Source organism: Cherax quadricarinatus, chromosome 10, assembly GCF_038502225.1.
Source record: "Cherax quadricarinatus isolate ZL_2023a chromosome 10, ASM3850222v1, whole genome shotgun sequence".
In the NCBI taxonomy this organism is placed as follows: domain Eukaryota; kingdom Metazoa; phylum Arthropoda; class Malacostraca; order Decapoda; family Parastacidae; genus Cherax; species Cherax quadricarinatus.
In genome coordinates, this window is record NC_091301.1 from 44,473,206 (window position 1) to 44,485,548 (window position 12,343).

At 49.6% G+C, this 12,343-nt stretch overlaps 1 protein-coding gene across 3 annotated transcripts in view; it reads right to left on the minus strand.

The window, feature by feature from the left end:
- The window catches only part of LOC128688053 (zinc finger C3HC-type protein 1), a 120,939-nt gene that overhangs the window by 59,410 nt on the left and 49,186 nt on the right, over nt 1-12,343 (minus strand). For all 3 annotated transcript variants that reach the window (XM_070083803.1, XM_070083801.1, XM_070083802.1), the window contains exon 4: nt 2,312-2,433. In XM_070083803.1, the coding sequence (XP_069939904.1) occupies nt 2,312-2,433 (122 nt within the window). The remainder of the gene's footprint in view (nt 1-2,311; nt 2,434-12,343) is intronic.

A 12,343-nucleotide genomic window follows, 5' to 3' on the forward strand; every position in this document is an offset into this window, starting at 1 on the left:
CATAATCCTGAGAGCAAGTTTGAGAGCAGGGGTCATAATCCTGAGAGCAAGTTTGAGAGCAGGGGTCATAATCCTGAGAGCAAGTTTGAGAGCAGGGGTCATAATCCTGAGAGCAAGTTTGAAAGCAGGGGTCATAATCCTGAGAGCAAGTTTGAGAGCAGGGGTCATAATCCTGAGAGCAAGTTTGAGAGCAGGGGTCATAATCCTGAGAGCAAGTTTGAGAGCAGGGGTCATAATCCTGAGAGCAAGTTTGAGAGCAGGGGTCATAATCCTGAGAGCAAGTTTGAAAGCAGGGGTCATAATCCTGAGAGCAAGTTTGAGAGCAGGGGTCATAATCCTGAGAGCAAGTTTGAGAGCAGGGGTCATAATCCTGAGAGCAAGTTTGAGAGCAGGGGTCATAATCCTGAGAGCAAGTTTGAGAGCAGGGGTCATAATCCTGAGAGCAAGTTTGAGAGCAGGGGTCATAATCCTGAGAGCAAGTTTGAGAGCAGGGGTCATAATCCTGAGAGCAAGTTTGAGAGCACGGGTCATAATCCTGAGAGCAAGTTTGAAAGCAGGGGTCATAATCCTGAGAGCAAGTTTGAGAGCAGGGGTCATAATCCTGAGAGCAAGTTTGAAAGCAGGGGTCATAATCCTGAGAGCAAGTTTGAAAGCAGGGGTCATAATCCTGAGAGCAAGTTTGAAAGCAGGGGTCATAATCCTGAGAGCAAGTTTGAAAGCAGGGGTCATAATCCTGAGAGCAAGTTTGAGAGCAGGGGTCATAATCCTGAGAGCAAGTTTGAGAGCAGGGGTCATAATCCTGAGAGCAAGTTTGAGAGCAGGGGTCATAATCCTGAGAGCAAGTTTGAGAGCAGGGGTCAATCCTGAGAGCAAGTTTGAGAGCAGGGGTCATAATCCTGAGAGCAAGTTTGAAAGCAGGGGTCATAATCCTGAGAGCAAGTTTGAAAGCAGGGGTCATAATCCTGCAAGTTTGAGAGCAGGGGTCAATCCTGAGAGCAAGTTTGAGAAGTCATTTGAGAGCAGGGGTCATAATCCTGAGAGCAAGTTTGAAAGCAGGGGTCATAATCCTGAGAGCAAGTTTGAGAGCAGGGGTCATAATCCTGAGAGCAAGTTTGAAAGCAGGGGTCATAATCCTGAGAGCAAGTTTGAGAGCAGGGGTCATAATCCTGAGAGCAAGTTTGAAAGCAGGGGTCATAATCCTGAGAGCAAGTTTGAAAGCAGGGGTCATAATCCTGAGAGCAAGTTTGAAAGCAGGGGTCATAATCCTGAGAGCAAGTTTGAAAGCAGGGGTCATAATCCTGAGAGCAAGTTTGAAAGCAGGGGTCATAATCCTGAGAGCAAGTTTGAAAGCAGGGGTCATAATCCTGAGAGCAAGTTTGAAAGCAGGGGTCATAATCCTGAGAGCAAGTTTGAAAGCAGGGGTCATAATCCTGAGAGCAAGTTTGAGAGCAGGGGTCATAATCCTGAGAGCAAGTTTGAAAGCAGGGGTCATAATCCTGAGAGCAAGTTTGAGAGCAGTCATAATCCTGAGAGCAAGTTTGATAGCAGGGGTCTTAATCCTGAGAGCAAGTTTGAAAGCAGGGGTCATAATCCTGAGAGCAAGTTTGAAAGCAGGGGTCATAATTGAGAGCAAGTTTGAGAGCAGGGGTCATAATCCTGAGAGCTGAAAAGCAGGGGTCATAATCCTGAGAGCAAGTTTGAAAGCAGGGGTCATAATCCTGAGAGCAAGTTTGAGAGCAGGGGTCATAATCCTGAGAGCAAGTTTGAAAGCAGGGGTCATAATCCTGAGAGCAAGTTTGAAAGCAGGGGTCATAATCCTGAGAGCAAGTTTGAAAGCAGGGGTCATAATCCTGAGAGCAAGTTTGAGAGCAGGGGTCATAATCCTGAGAGCAAGTTTGAAAGCAGGGGTCATAATCCTGAGAGCAAGTTTGAAAGCAGGGGTCATAATCCTGAGAGCAAGTTTGAAAGCAGGGGTCATAATCCTGAGAGCAAGTTTGAGAGCAGGGGTCATAATCCTGAGAGCAAGTTTGAGAGCAGGGGTCATAATCCTGAGAGCAAGTTTGAGAGCAGGGGTCGCAACCCTGAAAAGATTAAATTGGAAAACAAGGACATACTTTTTGATGACAATTCAAAACCTTGTTTTACTAAGATCCCCACTATTTAGAGATTGATACTACAAAGAAGCTTTCACCAATTATACAGAAACAGAAATAAGCAGAAAAAACTAAGGACAACCATTATACTATACATATTACCACCAGGGTAGAAATAACCATTTTTATCCTTATTAAGGAACCAGCTTAAGAAATACCTTAGATAGGCTCCTTCACCACGAGACCATCCAGAGAGCACCAGGAGAACAGATGATGTCTTGGCATCTTCATTTGTACTACTGCATGTAAACATTCCGTTAATAAGGTTGCTGTCCATTTTCTAGAAATAAAGGATACACAAATTTTGTTATTAATGCATAAATAAATAAATAATATACAGCCTCTCCTCACTTAGTGACATTCTCATTTACTTATGACTCGGACTTATGATGGGCTCTCTGATCAGTATGCATACCTAAATAATGTACAGTAGACCCTCGACTAACGCTATTAATCCATTCCTGAGAGCTCATCGTTAGTCAAAATTATCGTTAGTCAAGTTAATTTTCTCCATAAGAAATAATGGAAATCAAATTAATCCGTGTAGGACACCCCAAAGTATGAAAAAAAATTTGTTTTTACCACATGAAATATTAATTTTAATACACACAAACTGAAGAAGACATGCACAGTTACATGACACTTACCTTTATTGAAGATCTGGTGATGATTGATGGGATGGGAGGTGGGGAGTGTTGATGGTCTTAGTGTTTAGAAGGGGAATCCCCTTCCATTAGGACTTGAGGTGGCAAGTCCTTTTCCAGGGTTACTTCCCTTCCCTTTAAATCTCTCAAACCAACCTTTGCTGGCCTTAAATTCACTCACATCACCACTAGTTGCTGGCATTTTTTTAATTAAATCATCATGCAACTTCCTAGCCTTTTCACATATGATCGCTTGAGAGATGCTATCTCCTGCTATCTGTTTTTCGTTTACCCACACCAATAACAGTCTCTCAACATCTTCGAGTACTTGCGATCTCAGTTTCGAAAACATAGTTGCACCTTTGGCAAGAACAGCTTCCTTGATTGCTGTTTTCTTGGCCACAATAGTAGCGATGGTTGATTGGGATTTTGTGTACAACCTGGCCAGCTCGGAGACACGCACTCAACTTTCATACTTTGCAATGATTTCTTTCTTCATATCCATAGTAATTCTCACCCTTTTTGCTGTAGGGTTGGCACTATTAGTTTTCTTGGGGCCCATGGTGACTTATTTTGCAGGTGCAATCACTAAAAAGGCTGTGATAATACGAAATGTTCCGATTGTATGCTTGGAAGCGACCGCAGTGGCTGGCTGGCTTGTAAACACTGGCCAGAAGTGGACGCGTCTCAGACGGAACTAATAGTGTTGGTCGAGATTTTTAGCGCCAGTCGAGGCAAAAATTTTGTGTTAAAATGTATCGCTAGTCGGATTTATCGTTAATCGATGCCATCGTTAGTCGAGGGTCCACTGTATATCAGAGCTGATTTCCTTCATTCTGTTTATTACAATATACAGTGGACCCTCAACATTCGATACTAATCCGTTCCTGAGAGCTATCGAATGTGGAAAATATCGAAAGTTGAATTAATTTTCACCATAAGAAATAATGAAAATCAAATTAATCCGTGAAAGACACCCAAAAGTATGAAAAAAAAAATTTTACCACATGAAATATTAAGTTTAATGCAATAAAATAATTACAATAACAGCAATAACAATACATTAATAACAACAGAATAATTGACACTTACCTTTAATGAAGATCTGGTGATGATTGATTGGATGGGAGGAGGGGAGTGTGTCAAGGTTGTTACTGTTTAGAAGGGAAATCCCCTTCCATTAGGACTTGAGGTAGCAAGTCCTTTTCTGGGGTTACCTCCCTTCTTCTTTTAATGCCACTAGGACCAGCTTCAGAGTCACTGGACTTGTGTCACACAACATATCTGTCCATAGAGGCCTGTACCTCTCGTTCCTTTATGACATTCCTAAAGTGGTTCACAACATTGTCAGTGTACAGGTTGCCAACACAGCTTGCAGTAGCTGTGTGAGGGTGATTTTCATCAAAAAAGGTTTGCACTTCAAGCCACTTTGCACACATTTCCTTAATCTTTGAAGAAGGCAACTTCTTCAATTTCTCTATCCCCTCCTCCGAAGCAGTTTCCTCAGGTTTGGCCTCTTGCTGTTGAAGATGATCTAGCAGCTCATCAGTGGTTAGTTCGTCATTGTCCTCCTCCACCAACTCTTCCACATCCTCTCCACTAACCTCCAACCCCAAGGACTTCCCCAATGCCACAATGGATTCCTCAACTGGCATAGGATTCTCAGGGTTAGCCTCAAACCCTTCAAAATCCCTCTTGTCTACACATTCTGGCCACAGTTTTTTCCAAGCAGAGTTCAAGGTCCTCTTAGTCACTTCCTCCCAAGCCTTACCTATAAGGTTTATACAACTGAAGATATTAAAGTGATCCTTCCAAAACTCTTTTAGAGTCAGCTGAGTTTCTGAGGTCACTACAAAGCACTTTTGAAACATAGCTTTTGTGTACAGTTTCTTGAAGTTGGAAATGACCTGCTGGTCCATGGGCTGCAGGAGAGGAGTGGTATTAGGAGGTAAAAACTTCACCTTAATGAAGCTCTTCTCCCCAGAAAGTTGCTCTGCCATGTCTGAAGGATGACCAGGGGCATTGTCTAATACTAGGAGGCACTTAAGGTCTAATTTCTTTTCAGTTAGGTAATTTTTCACAGTGGGGGCAAATGCATGGCGTAACCAGTCATAGAAAAAGTCCCTAGTGACCCATGCCTGTTTGCCCTCCACAGCACACATAAATTAGCCTTGAGGACATACTTTTGCCTGAACACACTGGGAGTTTCAGAGTGATACACCAATAAAGGCTTCACTTTGCAATCACCACTAGCATTGGCACACATTAACAGAGTAAGCCTGTCTTTCATAGGCTTATGTCCTGGGAGTGCCTTTTCCTCCTGAGTAATGTAAGTCCTGCTTGGCAATTTCTTCCAAAACAGGCCTGTTTCATCACATTTAAACACTTGTTCAGGTTTCAATCCTTCAGCTTCTATGTACTCCTTGAATTCATGCATATTTTTCAGCCACATTGTGGTCCGAACTGGCAGCCTTACCATGCCTTATCACACTATGTATGCCACTACGATTCTTAAATCTTTCAAACCAACCTTTGCTGGCCTTAAAGTCACTCGCATCAGCACTAGTTGCAGGCAATTTCTTTACCAAATCATCATGCAACTGCCTAGCCTTTTCATAAATGATCACTTGAGAGATGCTATCTCCTGCTATCTGTTTTTCATTTTTTTTTTTTATTAACACACTGGCCGATTCCCACCAAGGCAGGGTGGCCCGAAAAAGAAAAACTTTCACCATCATTCACTCCATCACTGTCTTGCCAGAAGGGTGCTTTACACTACAGTTTTTAAATGGCAACATTAACACCCCTCCTTCAGAGGGCAGGCACTGTACTTCCCATCTCCAGGACTCAAGTCCGTCCTGCCGGTTTCCCTGAATCCCTTCATAAATGTTACTTTGCTCACACTCCAACAGCACGTCATTTATCCACACCAATAACAGTCTCTCAACATCTTCTAACATTAGCGATCTCTGTTTCGAAAACAAAGTTACACCTTTTGCAACAACAGCTTCCTTGATTGCCGTTTTCCTGCTCACTACAGTAGAGATGGTTGATTGGGGTTTACTATACAACCTGGCCAGCTCCGACACACGCACTCCACTTTCGTACTTTGCAATTATCTCTTTCTTCATTTCAATAGTCATTAGTGCCTTTTTTCTCGAAGGCTTGGTACTAGAAGCTTTTTTGGGGCCCATGGTTACTTATTTTGCAGAAACAAGCACCAAAAATAGTGATAATATGGAATGTACCGAATGTATCCTTAGATGCGCGCACACTGGCTGGCTTGTAAACACTGGCACTCACGGTGCAGTTCAGGCCACACGTGGACACGTCTCATACGAAACGAGACGAATCGCATCGAATGTCGGGTTTTCCATCGAATGTCGAGGCGAAATTTTTGCGTTAAAATGCATCGAATGTCGGATTTATCGAATGTCGATGCCATCAAATGTCGGGGGTCCACTGTACAGTACACTACTGTATAAACATTTAAAAATATACCCAAAATGTTATAAATGGTGCAAAGGTGATATTAAAACAATATTAAAGATGGTTGATAGAATCCCACTACCATCATAGTATGCTCCTCACTTATTAAAGTTAGCAATAGAATTAGGCATTAAAAAACAATAAAAAAGTAAAATACACACATAGTACACTCATTACTTAGCTTAAAATATTTGTAGTCTTACTCTAGGGTGAGATGAGTAGTATTTACTTTAAGAAATCAAGTGTGGTATGTATGGTAGTCAGCCAGGCTACCATAACAGGCCAACCCACCCACACATAATATTCTATGACATTTAATCCCTAAACGGTCCAAACGTATATTATTATATATTTTTTTTTTTTTTTTTATTATCACACTGGCCGATTCCCACCAAGGAAGGGTGGCCCGAAAAAGAAAAACTTTCACCATCATTCACTCCATCACTGTCTTGCCAGAAGGGTGCTTTACACTACAGTTTTTAAACTGCAACATTAACACCCCTCCTTCAGAGTGCAGGCACTGTACTTCCCATCTCCAGGACTCAAGTCCGGCCTGCCGGTTTCCCTGAACCCCTTCATAAATGTTACTTTGCTCACACTCCAACAGCACGTCAAGTATTAAAAACCATTTGTCTCCATTCACTCCTATCAAACACGCTCATGCATGCCTGCTGGAAGTCCAAGCCCCTCGCACACAAAACCTCCTTTACCCCCTCCCTCCAACCTTTCCTAGGCCGACCCCTACCCCGCCTTCCTTCCACTACAGACTGATACACTCTTGAAGTTATTCTGTTTCGCTCCATTCTCTCACATGTCCGAACCACCTCAACAACCCTTCCTCAGCCCTCTGGACAACAGTTTTGGTAATCCCGCACCTCCTCCTAACTTCCAAACTACGAATTCTCTGCATTATATTCACACCACACATTGCCCTCAGACATGACATCTCCACTGCCTCCAGCCTTCTCCTCGCTGCAACCACGGTGACATCACACATCCTTGTCTAAGGCCTACTTTTACTGGGAAATAATTTCCCTCTTTCCTACATACTCTAACTTGAGCCTCACTATCCTCGTAAAAACTCTTCACTGCTTTCAGTAACCTACCTCCTACACCATACACCTGCAACATCTGCCACATTGCCCCCCTATCCACCCTGTCATACGCCTTTTCCAAATCCATAAATGCCACAAAGACCTCTTTAGCCTTATCTAAATACTGTTCACTTATATGTTTCACTGTAAACACCTCGTCCACACACCCCCTACCTTTCCTAAAGCCTCCTTGTTCATCTGCTATCCTATTTTCCGTCTTACTCTTAATTCTTTCAATAATAACTCTACCATACACTTTGCCAGGTATACTCAACAGACTTATCCCCCTATAATTTTTGCACTCTCTTTTATCCCCTTTGCCTTTATACAAAGGAACTATGCATGCTCTCTGCCAATCCCTAGGTACCTTACCCTCTTCCATACATTTATTAAATAATTGCACCAACCACTCCAAAACTATATCCCCACCTGCTTTTAACATTTCTATCTTTATCCCATCAATCCCGGCTGCCTTACCCGCTTTCATTTTACCTACTGCCTCACGAACTTCCCCCACAAAACGTATATATACGTTCTTATGCGTAGTGCTCCAAATGTATATATACGTTTTAATTTCCCTGCCTCCAAATTTGGCACGATTGGCCTGAGATGCCTGGTCAGCATAGAACGGGTCTTAACACTCAGTGTGCACCATATTAAAAAATCTGGGACCACTTAGTACCTTGTAGAAGCACCAGTTAAACTGAGCACCAGCTGGAGCAAACAGTGTGGCAAACATCAAGGATTCACTGATGTAATGTCATATTAATACTCTTAAGAGGAAAGTGATGCTAACCCCAAGTTTAGAGTCTGTCGATCTCTGTCTATCTCTATCTTTATCTCTGTCTACCTCTGTCTCAGTATCTGTGTGTGTCTATCTGTCTTTGTCTCTGTCTATCCCTTTCAATCTGTCTCTGTTTATCTCTGTCTCACAGGTACACACAAATACAAGTATACATAGTGTAAATTACCTAGGATAACCCAAAAAATCCAGACAAAGTGCTATACTCTGCTTGAAGATGTGAGTAAACATGAAAACAAAGTCTTGTGGCTCTCTGAGAGAGAGCTAGACAGAGAGCTTGATGGACAGACAAATAGACAGACAGAGACAGGCATGTTCGTGTACCAGCGAAAACATAGCCAGGGCGATGCTCATCAAATGTCACCTCTCATCTTTTCTTATCAAGTGTTATCACTGCACCCTCCAGTATCCTCATCAAACATCAGCTCTTATCAAATGTTATCTCATCATGTCACTGTCAGGGGTGGACTTTGTTTTTCATGCTTCAAGAGATGAGTCGTCGTCGTCGTCGTCCTCGTCGTCGTCGTCCTCGTCGTCCTCCTCCTACTCCTCCTCCTCCTCCTACTCCCCCTACTCCTCCTCCTCCTCCTACTCCTCCTCCTCCTCCTCCTACTCCTCCTACTCCTCCTCCTACTCCTCCTACTCCTCCTCCTCCTCCTCCTACTCCTCCTCCTCCTACTACTCCTCCTCCTACTACTCCTCCTCCTACTACTCCTCCTCCTACTACTCCTCCTCCTACTACTCTGCTCCTCCTCCTCTCCCACTGTCCTCCTCCTCCTCCTCCTCCCTCTGTCCTCCTCCTCCTCCTCCTACTATCCTCCTCCTCCTCCTCCTCTCGTCCTCCTCCCTCCTCCTCCCACTCGCCCTCCTCCCTCCTCCTCCTCCTACCCTCCTCGTCCTCCTCTCTCCTCCCTCGCCTCTCCCCTCCCTCCCACTGCCCTCCTCCTCCTCCTCCATTCTCGTCCTCCTCCTCCTCCTCCCCTCCACTGGCCCTCCTCCCGCCTCAGCCCTCCTCCTCCTACTGTCCTCCTCCTCCTCCCACTGCCCCTCCTCCTCCCACTCATCCTCCTCCTCCTCCCACTCCGTCCCCTCCTCCTCCTCCTCCTCCTCCTACTACTCAGCCCTCCTCCTCCTACTGCCCTCCTCCTCCCTCCACTGCCCTCCCTCCCTCCTCCTCCTCGTCCTCTCCTCCTCCTACTGTCCTCCTCCCTCCCACTCCGGCCCTCCTCCTCCTACTGTCCTCCTCCTACTGCCCCTCCTCCTCCTACTCGCCCTCCCTCCTCCTCCCACTCCTACTGGCCCCTCCCACTGCCCCCTCCTCCTCCTACCTGCCCCTCCCTCCTCCTCCTCCTCCTCCTACCTCCTCCTCTGTCGTCCGCCTCCCCTCCCACTGGGCCCTCCTCCTCCTACTCGGGCCCTCCTCCTACTCATCGCCCTCCTCCTCCTCCTATCGCCCCCTCCTCCTCCTCCTCCCCTCGCCCTCCTCCTCCTCGTCCTCCTCCTCCTCCTCCTCCCCTCCCGCCTCCTCGCCCTCCTCGCCCTCGGCTCCTCCTACTCGTCCCTACTCCTACCCTCCTCCCCTCCTCCTACTCCTCCTCCTCCCCTACTACTCGCCCCTCTCCTCCTCCCCACTACTCCGCCCCTCCTACTCCGCCCCCTCCCTCCTCCTCCTCCTCCTACTGGGCCTCCTCCTCCTCCACTCCGTCTCCTCCTCCTACTGTCTCCCTCCTCCTCCTCCCCTCGTCCCCTACTCCTACTCCTCCTCCCTCCTACTCCTCCTCCTACTCCTACTCCTCCTCCTCCTCCTCCTCCTACTCCACTCCTTCCTCCTACTGGCCCTCCTACTCCTCCCACTCGTCCTCCTTCCTAATACTGCCCTCCTCCTCCTCCCTACTGCCCTCCCTCCCACTGTCAAGCCCCTCCCACTGTCGTCCCTTCCCACTGGGCGCCCTCGTCCCTCCCTCCCACTCGTCCCCCTCCTCCTCCTCCTACTCGTCCTCCTCTCCTCCCACTGGGTCCCTCCCTCCTCCCACTGGTCCCCTCCTCCTCCTCCTCCTACTGGGTCCCTCCTCCTCCTCCTCCTCCCAGGTCTCGCCCCCTCCTCCTCGCCCCTCCCCTCCTCCCTCGCCTCCTCCTCCTCTCGGGCCCTCCTCCTACTCCTCCTCCTACTCCTACCCTCCCCTCCTCCTCCTACTCCTCCTACCTCCTCCCTACCTCCTCCCACCCTCCTCCTACCTCCTCCTCCTACTCGTCCTCCTCCTACTCCTCCTCCTCCTCCTCCTCATTCTCCTCCTCCTACCCTACTCCTCCTCCTACTACTCCTCCTCCCACCACTCATCCCCTCCTCCTCCTACTACTCGTCTCCCTCCTCCTCCTACTACTGGCCCCTCCTCCTCGTCCTCCTCCTCCTCCCACTCGCCCCTCGCCTCCTCCTCCTCCACTCTGTCCTCCCTCCTCCTCCCCACTCGTCCCCTCCTCCTCCTCCTACTCGTCCTCCTCCTCCTACTCCTCCTCCTCCTCCTACTCATCCTCCTCCTCCTCCTACTGCCCCTCCTCCTCCTCCTCCTACTGTCCTCCTCCTCCTCCTCCTACCCTGCCCTCCTCCTCCTCCCCTCCTACTCCTCGTCCTCCTCCTCCTCCTCCTACTCCCGCCCTCCCTCCTCCTCCCATTCTCGCCCCCTCCTCCCCTACTCGCCCCTCCCCTCCTCCTCCTCCATTCTCGCCCTCCTCCTTCCCTCCCCCACCTCGGTCCTCCCCTCCTCCTCCCACTGTCCTCCTCCTCCTCCTCCCACTCCGCCTCCTCCCCTCCTCCCCTCCTACTCCCGCCCTCCTCCTCCTCCTACTCGCCCTCCTCCTCCTCCTCCCACTGCCCTCCTCCTCCTACTGCCCTCCTCCTCCTCCTCCTACTGCCCTCCTCCTCCTACTCCTCGCCCTCCTCCTCCTCCTCGTCCCCTTCCCTCGCCCCCTCCTCCTACCTCCTCCTACTCGCCCTCCTCCTACTGCCCTCCTCCTCCTACTCCGCCCGCCCCCTCCTCCTACTCGCCCCTCCTCCTCCCACTCGCCCTCCTCCTCCTACTCGCCTCCTCCTCCTCCCTCGCCGCGCCCCTCCTACTCTGCCCCTCCTCCTCCCTCCCACTCGTCCCTCCCTCCTCCTACTCATCGCCCTCCTCCTCCCCTCCTCCTACCGGTCCTCCTCCTCCTCCTCCTTCCCCCGCCCTCCCCTCCTCCTCCTCTTCGCCCTCGGTCCTCCTCCCTACCATCCTCCTACCTCCTCCTCTTACTCCTCCTCCTCCTCCTACTCGGACTCCCTCCTCCTACTACTGGGCCCTCCTCCTCCTACTACTCGCCTCCTCCTCCTACTACTCACCCTCCTCCTCCTACTGGCCCCTTCGTCCCACGCTGGCCCTCCTCCTCCCACTCGCCCTCCCTCCTCCTCCTACTCGGGCCCCCTCCTCCTCCTCGTCCTCCTCCTCCTACTCGCCCCTCCTCCTCGCCCCTCCCCACCCCCTCGTCCTCCTCCTCCTCCTCCATTCTCGCCCCTCCTCCTCCCCATCCCTCCGCCCTCCTCCTCCTCCTACTGGGCCCTCCTCCTCCTCCTCCCACTGTCCCTCCTCCTCCTACTCGCCCCTCCTCCTCCTACTGCCCCCTCCCCTCCTCCTCCTCCTCCTCCTACTGTCTCCTCCTCCTACTGTCCTCCTCCTCCTCCTACTCGTCCCTCCTCCTCCCCTACTGTCCTCCTCCTCCCACTCCCACCTGCCCTCCCTCCTCCACTGCCCTCCTCCCACTGGGTCCTCCTTCCTCCCACTGGTCCTCCTACTTGTCCTCCCTCCTACTGGCCCCTCCTCCTCCTACTCCTCCTCCACTCCTCCTCCCCTCCCACTCGTCGTCGCCCCTCCCTCCTACTCGCCCTCCTCCTCCTCCGCCCCACTGCCCTCCTCCCACTGGGCCCCTACTCATCGCCCCCTCCCCTCCTCCTCCTCCTCCTCCTCCTCCTACTCCTCCTCCTCCTCCTACTCGTCCTCCTCCTCCTCCTACTCGTCCTCCTCCTCCTCCTCCTCCTCCTACTCGTCGTCCTCCTCCTCCTACTCGTCCTCCTCCTCCTCCTACTCGTCCTCCTCCTCCTCCTCCTACTCGTCCTCCTCCTCCTCCTACTCGTCCTCC